Source organism: Bos javanicus, chromosome 15, assembly GCF_032452875.1.
Source record: "Bos javanicus breed banteng chromosome 15, ARS-OSU_banteng_1.0, whole genome shotgun sequence".
Classification (NCBI taxonomy): domain Eukaryota; kingdom Metazoa; phylum Chordata; class Mammalia; order Artiodactyla; family Bovidae; genus Bos; species Bos javanicus.
This window is the reverse complement of record NC_083882.1, coordinates 65,413,359-65,429,283: the sequence shown is the minus strand read 5'-3', so window position 1 is coordinate 65,429,283 and position 15,925 is coordinate 65,413,359. Positions and strand designations below refer to the sequence as shown.

At 47.0% G+C, this 15,925-nt stretch overlaps 1 protein-coding gene across 5 annotated transcripts in view; it reads right to left on the bottom strand.

Annotated features, from left to right (window-relative positions):
* Positions 1-15,925, bottom strand: part of EHF (ETS homologous factor) — an 87,487-nt gene that overhangs the window by 53,988 nt on the left and 17,574 nt on the right. For 4 of the 5 annotated variants that reach the window (XM_061381110.1, XM_061381107.1, XM_061381109.1 and 1 more), the window contains exons 2-6: positions 11,891-11,990; positions 7,814-8,059; positions 5,309-5,371; positions 1,956-2,024; positions 1,768-1,836 (exon numbers count right to left, since the gene is read on the bottom strand). In XM_061381110.1, coding sequence (XP_061237094.1) covers positions 1,768-1,836; positions 1,956-2,024; positions 5,309-5,371; positions 7,814-8,059; positions 11,891-11,990 — 547 coding nt within the window. Of the gene's footprint in view, positions 1-1,767; positions 1,837-1,955; positions 2,025-5,308; positions 5,372-7,813; positions 8,060-8,472; positions 8,611-11,890; positions 11,991-15,925 lie in introns of those variants that run through there. The other variant, XM_061381111.1, reaches the window with a different exon arrangement.

The window sequence follows — 15,925 nt, the reverse complement described above, 5'->3', positions numbered from 1 at the left end:
ATTTATAAAGCTCATTTTAAGGACTATTCAAAAGTTGAGTAAGTGAACTCAGAAGGCAGTGAGTTCCCCGTTACCTCCACGGGATCTTCCCCACCCAGGGATCAAACTCATGTCTCCTCCACTTCCTGCACTGCAGGTGAATTCTTTATCCCCGAGCCACCAGGGAAGCCCACAAACATGAAAACAGACATTGGTCCCTATTGATTCTGAGATTCTAGCAGGTAAGTCAGATGCAAAAGAGAGCCAGGTCGCCCGGCGTGAGGGCAGCAGAGCTGTGAGGACTGCTCTTGGTTCCCCCGGTGCCTCGAGATCTAACTACCCCTGAGGCTCGGGAAGTGGCTGGTTTAAGTTCATTCTTAGTTGCAATCTTCTGCCCTAAGCCAAAGACTCAGGACATGGGATCAGTACCTTAGGAAGTTGGCAGGAAGTCAGAGGGTGACGAGGGTGGTCTCTTCAGCTCTGAAAACCTTAGTCTTAACTGAGTGACAACAAAATTTTACCCTGACTGGCTCAATTCCTCCAGAATGGCAAATCCACCACAGAACGCTTCCAGTGTTTGATCTAGTTCCCTAATTTCAGCAGATATTTAGAGTGACAGACAATGGGATGGGCCACCGGGGCTCCGGAGGGGGAAATCAAAAAATGAATCAGCCTTCGCTCTTCACCTCGATTCCAGAAGCACTTACCCTGGCTCCCAGCCCTGTCTCATTCAAGGGGCTTGAACTGAACAAAACCTCAAACTGAAAGCTTTCATTTTTTCAGTTCTCAAAAACACACTCAACAAAAGCCAAAAAAAAAAAAAAAAGAGAGAGAGAGAGAGAGAAGGGGTTGTTGTTTGACTCTTGCCTTTCACAAACACTCTTTTTAAATCCCAGTTCTGAAGCTGCCCCAAATTAAGTTCCAGGAAAAGATAGAGTCACTTGTAACAGGTCTAAGCTCTATTTTACAGAGCCAGACAGAGCCACAAGTTTGCAATTAGATCAAGAGTTGGCATGAAACCATCTCTTCACCTTCCCAGTGCGCTCATTCCTACCAATGGATCTATTTGTAAGTGGATGAAGAGTAATAATCTGAAAGCCCCTCTCCCAGACTCCCAACAGACCAACCCTCTCACTCATTTTGACTTTGACTGAGTCACGGATAGCCTCCAGACACATCCAATCTCGAACACAACTAATATGAACATAACTCATAATGTGCATGTGGTCTGACTGATTAGAGAGTCCTGATGAGCCTTCAAGCACAGACTTTAAAACTGACCCATGATTCCCAAGGTTCTAGAAGTTTTCAGCAGAAGTGAAACTCACTTCAGTTTTCAGTGAAGGTGCAGAAGTTTTCCTGCACCTTCAACCCAGAGACCATCTTCCTAAGTTCACTGACTTCTGGATTCCACTCTGAGACATTCTTTTTCTAAAGCCAAAGACAGCTTGTTGAAAATTAAATAGAGCCTTCTCCCCTAATATACCCACTTAATAATTTTATCACATGATTTCACAAAAGCAAGTTTTTATTGAAAAGAGGGTTTTTCTTGTCACAAGAGAGTGATTTGGATTCACAGGAGGAAAACACTTTTTCTAGAGGCATCTTTGATGATCATTTTCAATAGATAAATATGGTCTCAAAAGCAGTTATTTTATAAACCTTTCCCAGACCTTCACTGGGAAGGACCCCAGCAAAGCTGGAAATGTATAACATTGGTAATTCTCGTTAATTCTCAGTAAGCGCTTGTATGAGGTACACTCAGCCTTGGGTGTCAGGACAACTTACCAATGGGAAGGTGACCAGTGGTTGTCATGGAGATCTGGGCCCGGCAGAAAGTTTTGCTGTCCAGCAAATCTGTGGCAGTGAAAACGTAAGGGATATTAAGATTCCCCTCCTTACAACATAAAGTTTTGGCTTTGAGAAAAACAGAATCAGAATGTAAAGGGGGTCTTAAGTGCTGGGGAGTTAGTTACCTACTGTGCTACCATAGTTGGTGTCGTATAAATAGTTTTCTTCTTTCCAGGTGTTCATGATGGAAGGGTCTACAAAGGACAGAAAATGGAAATGTCAGCAGTCACCTTCCCCAAGTGGGGAGTTTGCCTGTTTTTACTCACTGTTCTTTATCAAAAAGGTGTGGGACAAGAAGGTGGCTTTCAGAGAGAAGAGATCAGATTCTACTTCAGTCACGTGTTGATTTACGATAATGTTAGCCCAGTTTTTCTTCCAGCGCCCTGGGGGAGATGGACTTTGTTACAGCCTCATCCAGGTGTTCTACACCGGTTGCATTTTGAGGGACGTGAGAGCAGTTGCAACAGTGGGATCCTCTCCTAGACCAGTGCTTTCCTGGGGATGTTTCCAGTCTGCACGTGGGGGTGGGGGAGCTCAGGGGCCTGGCATTGTCATACATTCTACTGTACTGTCACCGGAATACTTTTATACTAGTTTAAAAAAATGGTAAGGACAAAAAATTTCATGATGAATGAGCATCTTTTCCAAATAATATCTTCCTGGGAGAATTAATTATGTTTCTTTCATAAAAAATCTGCTCAGTCTTATCATGGAATCTTTATTGCTAAAATCCAGAGTGAAACTCTTAAGTTGGGTGACAGCTCCCTCCCTCCAGGACATCTCCAATAGTCTTAAGGGGTGGACATAAAATTTTCAAAATAAAACTGAAGAGAAGAAGAGGAGATTGTAACCGAATCAAATAAACAGCTTTTAAGAGTAGAACCTCATTAGAATGGATAAAGAAGATGCAGTACATATATACAATGGACTATTACTCAGCCATTGAAAAGAATGAAATAGTGCCCCTTGCAGCGACACAGATGGTCCTAGAGAGTGTCATACTGAGTGAAGTAAGGCAGACAGAGAAGGAGAAATGCCGTATGACATCCCTTATATGTGGAATCTGAAATGAGCTTACAAAACAGAAAGAGACTCACAAACTTAGAAAATGAATTTATAGTTGCCAGGAGTGGATGGGATAGTTAGAGAGTTTGGGAAGGTCATGTACACATTGCTGTATTTAAAATGGGTAGTTAACAGGGACTTATTGTATAGCGCATGGAACTCTGCTCAGTGTTGCGTTGCAGCCTGGATGGAAATAGGGTCTGGGAGAGAAGGGACACATGTGTATGTGTGGCCGAGTCCCTTCACTGTTCACCTGAAACTATCACATTGTTCATCGGCTCTGTCCCAATACCAAATAAAAAGTTAAAAAAAAAAAAAAGAGTAGGGCTTCATTGCCTCATCTTGGAAAAGAAGTTCTTTCTTTCTTCAGAGTACTGGATAAGCACATCTCTTGACTCTTTAGATTTCAGACTCGAAGGAAACTCCCCTCCACCTACCCCAAAAGCAGCCCAACTCCTACACACCCCCCACATCTGGGCTGATCTCCAACAGAAGATCTCTTTTTTTCCTGGCCGGGCAAGAGCTGAGCAATCTGGCAGGAGCTGTCACCTCATCCTCACCAGGAACTTCCTGCTCTCCCCTCCTCACAGATGGAGATGCCCTCAGCTCCCTCCTGCCCAGCATCTGAATTTCAGGGCTGGGGTGGTAAGCCACTGGCCGAATTTCATTTTGTTTTTATAGCATAAATGGTGTAAAACCTGACTCACTGGCTAAGTCCTCTTGTTTACGACATAGGGATTTAGCTGGTATTTGAACTAATAGCTACGTGCTTGGGCACCCCAAGCCCAGTCTCCTGGGGTTACACCCTCTCTCCTCATTGGGTTGCCTCGTACACCTGTTGTTGTCTCTGAAAACAAACTGAACCAAAAGAGGTTTGGGGGTGTTGGCCCCTGCATGAGCCTCCTCTCCCCTCCTCCCAGGGTGCACCTTCTTCCCCACCCTTCAGCTCAGCTTTCCTGAACTGGCACCACAAGAATGTCTGGATGGTCGAGGAGGAATTGTCAAGTACTTGGGACCTCTCTGGTACCACCTCCTGGCTCTTGCACTGGGGCTATCTGTCTGGTCAATAGCGGGGGTTAGAGGTGAGGGGGTACCATCCTCTTGGCCAAGTTCTATTCTTGCCTCTAAGGCAGTCAGGCCCATAAAGCACAAACCATCAGGGTAACTCAACCCCTGGTCTCTGGGGTGGCGTGGAGAGGGGGGGTGGAGGGGGAAGGGCAGGGCTGGAAAACCTAATTAACATGCTTAGCAGCTATTGTTTTTTCTTTAATAATGGTAGACCAGCCCCCTTATACAAGAGTAAATAACTGCATGGGGCCAGTTTCTGCCCCTAGTGACTCACAAATCACCCCAGGTCAAATTCTGTCCTTGGTGACTGGCACGCAAGCCTCAGGGAGGCCTGTGGCCGACTGTGGTTGGCCCATGTGGCCCATATTCTCGCTGATGTGGGCATGGGGAGGGACCCTGGGGCAGGGGCAGTTCCTGTGGACTTGGGCGACTTGCAGAGTTCTCTAGACTAAGAGGTCATAGAAGGGCAATATGCCAGGAAACTCTGATTGATACCAGGCTCTGGGACACAACTTCTGGAGGTAGTTACTGTTCTCTGCAGGTCCCCTGGAGGGGAGGTGGGGAGACAGAAAGTCCCCAGGAGAGAGAGTTCAGGACAGAGAAAGGAGGGATGATCGGGCAGAAGGAGGAGTACAAAATGAAAGTAATGGCTCTGGGGCCGCAAACTCTACTCGGAGCTCAGAACATCAGCTTTTGTCTGAAAATGCTCTTAAAGCAGGAGTTGGTTCCACAGCTGCTTGGACATCCTTACAGAAACTCCAAGGTCCCCAATCTCTCCTCAAGCCCAGTCTCTTGGGGTAACACCTTCTCTCCTTGCTGGGTTACCTCGTACGCCTGTTGTTGTCTGTCATAGAGTAACTACGACACCCAGGCCGGTGCTTCCTCTTCTTGATGAAACACACTCCCTTCAAGGGAGAAGAGGGAGAGGAGACACTGATGCTTCCTCTTCTCTCCTCTTGCTTCTCCTGACTTGGCCAAGTCCAACCCCCTGACTCTCTGCAGTGAGGAGGATGCCCACTTAGACTCTGCATTTTTCTGGGCTCCTGGATCAGAGCCTGGATGCGCCCCTGACCAACCACGGGAAGCAGAGACGTGTGGGAGGAATTAGGCTCACCCCCAGTCTAGAAGTCAGAAAGAGTTGGCGGTCATGGTCCCAAGGGCAAGGAATGAGATTTGTGGCAGGGTGGGTGGCCCATTGGAGACAGCCAGGGAAGAGGCATCCCTGGATTTCCTGCCCGAACACCGGCTCCATCCTGCTCCCACACTCTCCCTCACACTCCCTCCCAACTTGTGTTCCCCAGACCTTTGCTTCCCACGTTGGCTCCCTTTATCTACCACGACTCACCGGTTTGTTCAGTTTTGACAATGACGTTGTGCGTGGACTGGAACAGGTCACTGCTGCACTGGCCTGTGAAGGGCAGATTGGGAAAGTCAGAGCGGGCCCACATGGAGCCAAAATGTGTTGCTTGGCTAAGGACAAAGCTGGCTTCATGCAAGAGTTTCTGCTAAGCCCACTGTCTGATCATTATCCTTTGCTTCTGAGAGGGGGCTTCCCTCTCTGCATCTGTAATCTCAAGCCTGGGGTCCTTGGCCCAGAAAATCAGTAGCTGGGGCACCCACCTCAAATGGAATTATTTAGCCTTTCAAAGAGAAGACATCCAGTATAAGGGAACTAGAAGTTTAGATGTTAGAAGACCAGTTTCTCCACTAATAGCTGCAAGTCACTTCAGCTTTCTCCGTCTTGGTGTCCTCAACTGTAAATTTAGGGGATTAAACTAGATAAAGTCATTAGATAGCCTCTAAGGTGCTTTCCCATACTAAGATCTGACACAAAATGCAAACAAAACACAAAGCCATCTTAATCCTTTTCTGATCTTAAATGTAACTCCTTTTGGTTAGATCTGATCTGTGAGGCACAGTCTAGATACGTGCAGTGATTCTTCTCTTACGTATGCCTTACAACTTCTCTTCAGATGTATCATATATAAAAGCACATGCATGCATGTGTGCAAAGTAGCTTCAGATGTGTCCAGCCCTATGGATTGTAGCCCGCCAGGCTCCTCTGTCCATGGGATTCTCCAGGCAAGAATACTGGAGTAGACTGCCATTCCCTTCTCCAGGGGATCTTCCTGATGCAGGGATCAAACACATGTCTCTAATGTCTCCTGCATTAGCAGGAGGGTTCTTTACCACTAGCACCACTTGGAAAGCCCCATTAAAGCACATATATACATGTAAATTCACTTTGTTTGTTTGTCCTCCCCAGCCAGATTACAAATATCTCAGGAGCAGAGGTCACGCTTTAACGTCTCTGACCTTCAGTTTTCCCAGATGAAAACTTCCCCTATCAAATGGCTGTGATGTTTATTTTCTCATAAGGTCACCAAATGAATCTATTCACTTGGAGTCCTTGTATAAGTAAATACTCAATAAATGTAAGTTAGTAGAACGTTTACAAAAAGGCAAATGACAAAAACAAGGTGAGAAATCTGGCCAGGAGGCAGTCAGAGGCACCGGCTGTACACAGTGGGACCAGACAAGTCATGGAAGGCCAAAGATGGAAGGCCAGAGCTGGGAAGTCAAGGGTGACCACATCCCATCCCACGCCTCCCTGTCTTAAGCTTCAATCAGAGCAAAGCTTTAAAGGAGTGGATTTAATTGGAGGTGGGGAGGTAAATATTTTTAATTCTTCAAGTATAAGTCTGCTCTTTCTGAAGACTCCTGGATGTTATTTTTAGAGCCTTGTTTGGTTTGGTTCTAGTAAAAGAAAAATGAGCAACCACCTCTGAGGTGGGCGGGAAGCAGGGAGTGCCCCAGAGCTGAATGAGGTCATCTCAAACGGCCACCATGCTGCCAGCTCAGTGGCCAGACATTGGGTCTCTTCAGTGTTGATGGCAGCTGTAGGGATCTGAATCTGGTCCATAGCCCTGGAGCTCATGCTTCCCACAGCCCCAGCTCCATGTCCAAACACAGGTTCTGCTTGGATAGATGTGCCTGCTCCAAAGTAGATAGGCCAGCCCACTATTCATACACATCACTGCTTCCCAAAAGGGTTCTCAGAGAAGCTAGTTTTTTAAATAACCATTATCATAAGAACTTCAGGCCAGTGTCAAGGGCATTCTGCAAGATAGTTGTCTCCCCTACCAAGCCTTCCAAGCCAGTGTACCATGCATGCATGTGTGAATCAAATATCACTGATGGATAGCCTTTGAATGCTTCCTGTCTATGCGCTGGGTGGAGCGTCAGAAGAGACGTCTGGGGCTCTAGGATAGCCCCAATCCCAGAAACTGCAGAAACATACCAAACCTGTCCAGACCATTTGTTCTAACCCTTTTTCATTTAGGACCTTTTAAGAATCTGTTGTAATAACATAAGCTTTCTCTCCTCCCCCAAAACAAACTAGAAGTAATTTCACTTATTTTTTTTTTTTTACCATACTTATGTCTCATTGTAAGAACCTAAGTATAGAAATATTTTTTAAAATAGCCATGGCGATCTTAACCAGCAAGTGATTGGGAATGAAACAATCAAACCCCATTTGTAAGAGAAAGAAGTGGTTTTCTGAGAGCACCAAGTATTCTGTAACTACCCAGCTAACCCTTGTCTCCTTGGAAATTAACCATAAGGAGAGAATTACATTACCCTAGATTTGTATGGGATTTGGCACACCTTGTCCCCTAGGCTTCAAGCCTATCCCCTCTCACCTCCCTTCTACTTCCCTGTCTTGGGAAACAGTCATTTGGAGGTAAGACCATCCTCAGATGTCCCTAAACAGGAACCCTGCCAGTCGTGGAGTCTCTGCCCTTCCCAGCTGGCTCCCAACAGGGTAGAGAGAGTGAAAGAGAGTCACCATTCCACTTGAGATGCTGCAGGTTGCTGTAAAGAAGCTGCCCGGCCGTCCCTGCCGCCCGGGTGAACTCCTGCAGACTCATGCTGCAGAGGTGCTCGCCGTTGACGTCAAACTCCTGGAAAGGGATGCAGCTGGCATCCAGCTGGTTGGTGTCCAGGAGATGCTGGAGCCACTCCCACACCTGGTACTTGGTCCAGTACTGAGGATGGATTTCATGCCACTGGCCTCCGAAAAACCCACTGGAAACTGCAAAAGAGGAGGCAGCCCTGTGAGTGAGCCGTGTTTGTTTCTGAGCATGATCCCAGACAGGAAGGTGCACCGCCAGAAGTCACAGGGATCACAGCCGAGGTGTGCACGCATCAGCAGAGGTTGGATTTGGAGAGGAGGCTCTGGGAAATGCAATTCCTTCCCTAGTTGTGGTAGGAGCCAGTCATTCAGCCTCCCTACTTCTTCCTGTTGTTCCTCATATACTCACCCCTGGGCTCTGGATAAGGACACAAGACTTGAAACGCTCTGAGATCATGAGCTTCTTCCCCATCTCCCACAAAGTACCATGAGAGCTAATGCATTGCTACAGTTTCAGCAATGTATTGGCTTCCTGCCCACACCCACATAGTTCCCATGTTTTTTTTTTTTTTCCCTCTCTCTCTCACACACACCTATATACACACATATACCCCCAATTCAAATCATTTTCAACCAGAAGCCTGAGACTTGGGTTCTCTTCTTTATGATGCCTTTGTTTCTCCCCAGAGTGGTCCAGATGATTCATCTGCTCGCTATGCTGATGTCCCCTGCCCAGTACTGGTTATTACAACCACTATGACGTCACTTCCCTACCCAGTTACCTTCAGCAACTTCCCTTTATCCAGTGAAATTAGGTCCAAAACTTCCAAGCCAGGCACTGAGGCTCTTCACTATTCCTCAAGTGACCCTTTGCCTTTTTTCTATATTGTCCTTTAGGACAGTTTGAGGTCTACCTGTGGCTCCCTATTGAATTCCTGCCCAACTCACTGACTCCGACCACCCATAAAGACATCAGAGACTCCCCCGACCAAGTGCTGAGGGCTGCTGTCTTTAAATCTCCAGGAAACATACTTCCCATTTCTCCTCATGACTTCTGTCCTGTTTTGCCTTTTTTGATGGGTCTTTACAGTCCTATTCTTCTTTGTAAACTGTATGCTCAATTTAGCGACTTCACTTTCACTTTTCACTTTCATGCATTGGAGAAGGAAATGGCAACCCACTCCAGTGTTCTTGCCTGGAGAATCCCAGGGGCAGGGGAGGCTGTTGGGCTGCTGTCTATGGGGTCGCACAGAGTCGGACATGACTGAAGCGACTTAGCAGCAGCAGCAGCAGCAGCATATCCATCTTACCCATCCTTGTATCTCCCATAAAAACTACTTAGAGATTTTGCCATTATAGGTACTTTCTCTCCATTTCTTCAGTAAATTTATTGTTGAAGAAGAAATAACATTGGAACCTGGAAGAGCCTATGAGATGCATTCACAAGATGGCTAATTCAAGTACCAGTGAAGAAGAGGAGTTCCTCCAAGCCAATAAATATTATTGAGCTCACTATGGACTAACCATCTATGTATGTGACTCTCATACTCACTTAAGAGAGCATCACTAAATCAACCCAGAGTCCTGAAGGGATGAAGAAGAAAGAGCCAGCTCCTGTTGGCATGTGACCAGACTGAGGGCTCTTACAATCCCTTCTAAAGCAGGGACCAAGGGAGGGAGCACTCTTTTGGAAGAGGTGAGGGGTAGGAACAAGGAGGAGACCCTATTATAGCCCACCAAGCTGAAGAAGGAGAAATCTAACTGAGCATGACACACAGATATTCCCACCAACTCAAGAATGGACCAATAAAGGAAAATGTAGCGCAAGAAAATAGTCCCTAACTTTTTCTTCAAGGTCCTGCCAGATCAGTACTTCTCTAAACTCTAAAGCGATTATGAATCTCCAGGGAATGTTGTTCAAATGCAGATTCTGATTCCATAGACTTGGGGTGAGGCCTGAGATTCTGCATTCCTGGTGAGTGTCCCAGGAATGGGGATGATGATGATGTTTGTCAGTGGACACAGTTTGCGTGGCAAGGAGATACAGAGCTCCAAAAGGTCTGATCCCCCATAATACCCACAGCCTGGCCCTCAACACTCCCAGAGGAGAAGCTGAAGGGTGAATGCCTCCAACCCACTCCCGTTTTTGCTCACCCTCTTGGACTTCATCCACTGCTCGCAGACTTAAGGATTGCTAAGAGCAGGAGGTCAAGATGACGTGGCCACAAAGATACTGTCCTGGGTCATACCTGCCGCTCACATTAGGTGCCATACGCCTCATATCTCATAACCACACAAAAGCAGGCCTGAACCCTCAGCTGGGGTCCTAAAGGGGAAGCCAACAGTGAAGGGGGAAGCGATAAGGATTGGAGGAATCTAGTCCCCAAATTTAAATACATAGAAATATTCCCAAATATACTAACAGACTGAGCCTAAATGGGATGTCTCTCATTTCTCCCACTTTTTTTTTTGGTGTCTCACCAACCAATACAGCTGTTGAAGAGTGGGCTATATTTTTTGCAGCTCCCCCAAGTCTCTGTTCTTTTATTTTTAAATTAATTGTTTTGCTAATTGTGCAACTCTGAGTTTGCAAACAAGAGACAACAACTCTCAATAACCCCACACCAGGCCCACAGTACTTTCTTCTTTCAATGTCACATGATTCAGAAGAGAGGAGGGTTCCTGATAGTGCAGCCTATTAGAACTTGGCAGAACCAGAGAATTTTGTCTGAAGTTGAACGGAGCAGACTCCCCAGTAGCCTCCAGAAGTTTGGGGAGAAGCCTATGAGTTCAGCTCCTCTCTGGCATTCAACTGGTCTCCCCAGTCCCATCAATCAAGACCAGGAGCTTCTGGAAGTGAGAATGTAACAGTGATGAATGGATTCTACACCCTGCGCAGCAAACAAGAGGAATGCTGCCAGAATGGAGAGTCCAAGGGCTTGGGATGCAAAAGACTTTCCACCCTGAAGAACTGTTCCCTGTTTAGAATTATCCTTCAAGGTCCCCACAGGGAAGCTCATGCCCAGAAAAGACAGCAGTTCAGGAGGATAAATGATCAAATAAGAGAAGGTCTCCCCTTCCTGTTTTCCACGCTTTGTGTCTGGGGATTCCAAATTGAAAGGTGGAGCTGCCCAGGAATCGGCTGCTTCTTGGAGAATGCAACCCTTGCATTAGCATCCCACTCCTGCCTCCCAGACATTGTTCACCAAGAGCCACTTCCATGTGGTTCAAGGGAAGCAAGAGCAGCAGAGTCTCTGGGGAGGAAATTAGCAGCAGGCAGAGGGTGGGAGAAGGCCCAGACCTCCCTACACCCACTGTGGTTCAGCGCAAAGGAGTTTGCCCCAGCTGACTGCCTTCACAACGAGGTGCACGGCGCTGATTAGCAACCACTGTATTCAGCCTGGCTTCTACAGTAAGCCATGGGCTGGATCCACCCTCTGTAGGCGCCAGACTAAGCCCTCCCTCTTCTAATCCACCAATCTTAGATTAAAGCGCCACAGGCAGGCACATGGTCTCCTAACAAATCTACCCGCCCCTTACAGAGGGAAGTCACTGGAAGATGAAACAGAAGGATGAAGCTGCTCTAACTCTCTTCTCCTTAATGTCCATGCTTCTACGTGACACACAGACACACACACAAACACACACACACAGAGTTTTCTCTCCTATCCATCTTCATATCCCAGCCAACACTATTCAAATGGCCTTACTTTGGGGTAGCTCTTCTCTCACCCTCTCTGTCAGCTTGCCAACCTGGAACTTTGAATATTGAGAGGAAACCATGGAATATCTCGAGTGGGCTTCTGGCTGGGGCTCCGGGGACCTGTGGGGATCTCCTGCTTGAAGAGTTTTCTCCAGTCCCCCCAGCTCCCACATCCCCTGTATTTCCCACAGGCCTCCTGGCTCCCACACCCCCTGTATACTTCATGAAGTTGGGGAATGAAGTCTAATCAGAGCAAAGGAAGAAGCTGGAAGAAGCTGCATGAGGAGGGACATGCGTAGCTCCCTTACCATTGCACGTGGAGTAGCTGTCTGTCCAGGCCGGCTGCTGGTGGAGAAGATTGTTGCTGGGGTTGAGATTCATTACACCACTTCCTTCCAGAATCATGATCTGTAAGGGGATCAAAAAGGCCGTTCCGTCAGTGCTTCTGGGACAAACGTCATTTCAGAGTATGGATCATAGAGCAAATTTAGGAAGGAAGAAAGAACGTGTCCTCCCGTCCACTGCCTGCCAAGCATGTTGCCACAGCCCTTTCAGTAAAAGCAAAACTGACTGGCAATTAAAAATTTCCAGGTTCAATTTTCATATGCATGAGGCAAGTTTTTACAGCCACCCATTCATAAATGAATAATCTCTGATCGGGAATGAAACAGGAGGAAAATGTAATACCTGCTCACCGGGTGAGTCTGGCTAGTGGCCAACTTTTTTTTTTTTTTTTACAAAAGTGAAAATGTCAGAGAGATTTTGTTTAAAGTGGAATTGCCATTCGGTAAAATCCCAAATGGGTAGCAGAACAGACCCAGCACCTGTGTGGGAACCCTGACTTGAAATCAGACATGTACGAGTTCTGACACACCTGAGCAGCCCACACCTCAGCATCCAGTAAATTTCCTCGGTGAGGATATCTGCCAAGAGATGGGCTGGTCTCGGGGGACCTCAGCCATATTTGACCTAGAGCTTTTCAAGCACTTAGCTCTGTGATAAGGTTATAAATCAACGGGTTTCTCCAACAAGACACTGACCCTTCCTTCTCGGTAAAAAGTTCATCCTCACATTCCCTTTCCTTTTAGTTGTCACCCTCAGTCAATATCTGACTCTCTGCAACGCCACAGACTGCAGCATACCAGGCCTCCCTGTCCTTCACCATCTCCCGGAGTTTGCTCAAACTCATGTCCATTGAGTCGATGATGCCATCCACCTGGAGGATACTGCAAGCTTCACAGCTGACCTGAACGGGACTTTCTCAGTATGAGGCTCATTTTCTCAGTAAAGGATCAAGGAGAAGAGCCTTTCTTCAGTGAGCCTGTTTTTGGATTTTTTTGAACTGTATGAAAATTTTATGTTTTAGAAATATTCACCTCGGTCCTCCAGCACTTACAATGTTCTTACCCTCATGCCAGACTCAAAGCCTCAGAAGTGCATTCAGTCATTCAAAGGATAAACAGCCTGTTTCCGGAAGGTGACTGAGCCTTACCCGGGACCTCTAAGGGTAACTTGCTCTTTCTAAATGTTGGACTGGGGAGAAGCTAGAATTACAGTAGAAGATCATGGAAAATTCTCTGCCTGTTTGGGTGAAAACTTGCATCTTCATGTGTTACCAACATCCCCAGGATGGAAATTGCCCAACCAGAGCCATTCCACTCTCTCAAAACCCCTTCCTCTAATTTAACTACTGCTCTTTTAGGTCAATGTAGGGCTTAAGAGGGGAGAAAAGGGGTCTGGAAAAGACATAAAAATTCATTCATGTATTCATTCATTCAACAGATATTTATTAGCCTTGCAATGGGTTGGGCACAGTTCTAGGAACAGGGAGTAGAGCAGTGATTAAGAGTTGAATTAGGCTAAACAGAAACATTTATGATGATCATTAACATCATCATCCTGGTTGTCCGGCAAATAATTAGGCCTGAATCCAGCCTGAGTAGAAGGTAGGAGAGGGCAAGATGGGGTGGCAATGATGAGCTCTGTAACAGACCACCAGGAGGAGAGGTAGCAGAGCTGAGTTTTATGAGGTGATGCCATAGAGATGAGTTTCGACATCAGAAAGAGCTGGAGTTTATCCCAAGTTCCACCACTTAATACCAGCTAAGTTCTTAGCTGGTTTGTACTAAGTCAAACAAGTTATTAGCCTCTCTGAACCTGTTTCCTTTTATGTAAAATACAGACCATTGTACCCACCGTATGTATTGGTTGGGGCTTAAGTTAGTCTCCATACCTCGAGCACTTGGCACCAAATAGGACATAACTGCATAGCAGGTATGTTATGATGAGGAGGGGCACTATGCCTATGGGCCACCTGAACCAGAAGTAACTGTGGGCCTCAGTTTCCCCGGGCAGAAATTGAAGAGCTAGTAAATTGCTTTTGAAGTTCATTTCCAGAAATGTCTTGGATTCTCACTCTCAGAGAAAACCAACCCTAGTCAAACTTTCTTTTCTTTTCCCATCGAGCTTTCTAGAGCAATAGCCCTAAGCTAAGAAATCAGATGGGGGACTTGAAGGCAAAAGAAATCTTCCAGGTCCCCAGAGGGTTGGCTGGGAGAGGGAGAGGGCATGGCACCAGCTCCTGTTTGCTCAAGGCTAGGCTTGTTCCTTGCCAGCATTTGCTCAACTACAAGCAGTAGAAAGGTTACTGTTTAACCCTGAAAGGGCTGAAGCTCAGAACCCAGTCCATGTGCCCTCCAGGCTGGGGGTAGGGGTGGGTGTGCAGGGGAGGCTTCCCTGAAATTCTTTCACAAGGGTTTGCCTGCAGGGCTGTTTCAAAGTGGCTATTTCAGTGGAAGTCAGATCTGCTGGGGCCAACTATGACCTACTTCCTCAGCCGGCTGGCTCAGGGCTTCTCTTCACCAATTCCCCAAAATCTAGAAGGAAGAGTAGGGTGAGGACCGAGCACCCAGCTTTGGAGTTGGGGAGAGGTGGGCTCAGATCCTAGTTCTCCTGTTCCCCGTGGGTGACCTTGAAACAAGTTCAAGTCTGTCCAACCTGAATCTTTCTGATCCTCACTTTCCCCGCTTGTAAAATGGGAACAACCCAAACTCAAAGGGCTGTGGGCATCAAATGAGCTTGTGCACACAGAAAGCTCAGCAGGTACTAAGAATTCAATAAATGTCGCGGGAACACATGGGCCAGAATTCCTCTTATGACTAAATGCCCCACAAGCCCCAATCCTCCAGGCGGACATCATTCCTCACCGTGAGGCATCCAGAACTACTCTCAGCCAGAGAGAAGTCCTGAGGATTACAAGGTCACAGCTGCCCCATTGCCATCTGGGCCCCCAGGAGGCTGAGCGCACTCCCTGTTGGCACCCCCTTTCCAAGGGAAAGCAGCCAGCACAACGAGGGGCCCTTTTTTACGGGGCCCAGTAAATGGTTAGCACCCATAAAAGAGTTTATGTGGCTTATTCCTTAGTGAGTCAGAGTTCACTGAGCTCACCCAGGCTGCTGAGGAGAGAAGGTCAGTGTTCTCAACCCAGCTTGGGGCGGCAGGGACCATGCCCTCAGGGTGGGCACGGAAGGCCCCTGGGGCCAGCACGGCTGAAGGCCTTTCACCAAGTTCTAATCCCTTGGAGAACCAGCTTTTCAGGTGTGAAATAAGGACATTTGCCCCCCAACAGCCTCACAAGATTGTTGAGAAGATCAAATGAGATAATAGATAATAAATGTGCCTTGAGAATGGTAAAAAAAAAAAAAAGAAAGAAAGAAAGAAAAAGCATTATCATAACCAACTCACCCACACTCCCATATACAAATATAGACTTTCCATGGTACATGGTGATTACCTTCTGCTGTGCTTAGTCGCTCAGTTGTGTATCCAACTTTTTGTGACCCATGGACTGTAGTCTGCCAGGCTCCTCTGTCCATGGGATCCAGGTAAGAATACTGGAGTGGGTTGTCATGCCCTCCTCCAGGGGCTTGGAATTCCCAACCCAGGGATCAAGCCCAGGCCTCCCACAGTTCAGGTGGATCCTTTACTGTCTGAGCCACCAGGGAAGCCCAAGAATACTGGAGTGGGTAGCCTATCCCTTCTCCAGGGAAACTTCCTGACCCAGGAATTGAACTGGATTCTCCTGCATCTCAGGCAGATTCTTTACCAGCTGAGCTACCAGGGAAGCCCAGGTGATTACCTGATGGAGTATGAAAAGCAATCCTTTTAATTTAGAAGTATTTAATGCTTCTCATTGGAGAAGGAAATGGCAACCCACTCCAGTGTTCTTGCCTGGAGAATCCCAGGGACGGGGGAGCCTGGTGGGCTGCCGTCTATGGGGTCGCACAGAGTTGGACACGACTGAAGTGACTTAGCAGCAGCAGCAGAATGCTTCTCGTTAATCT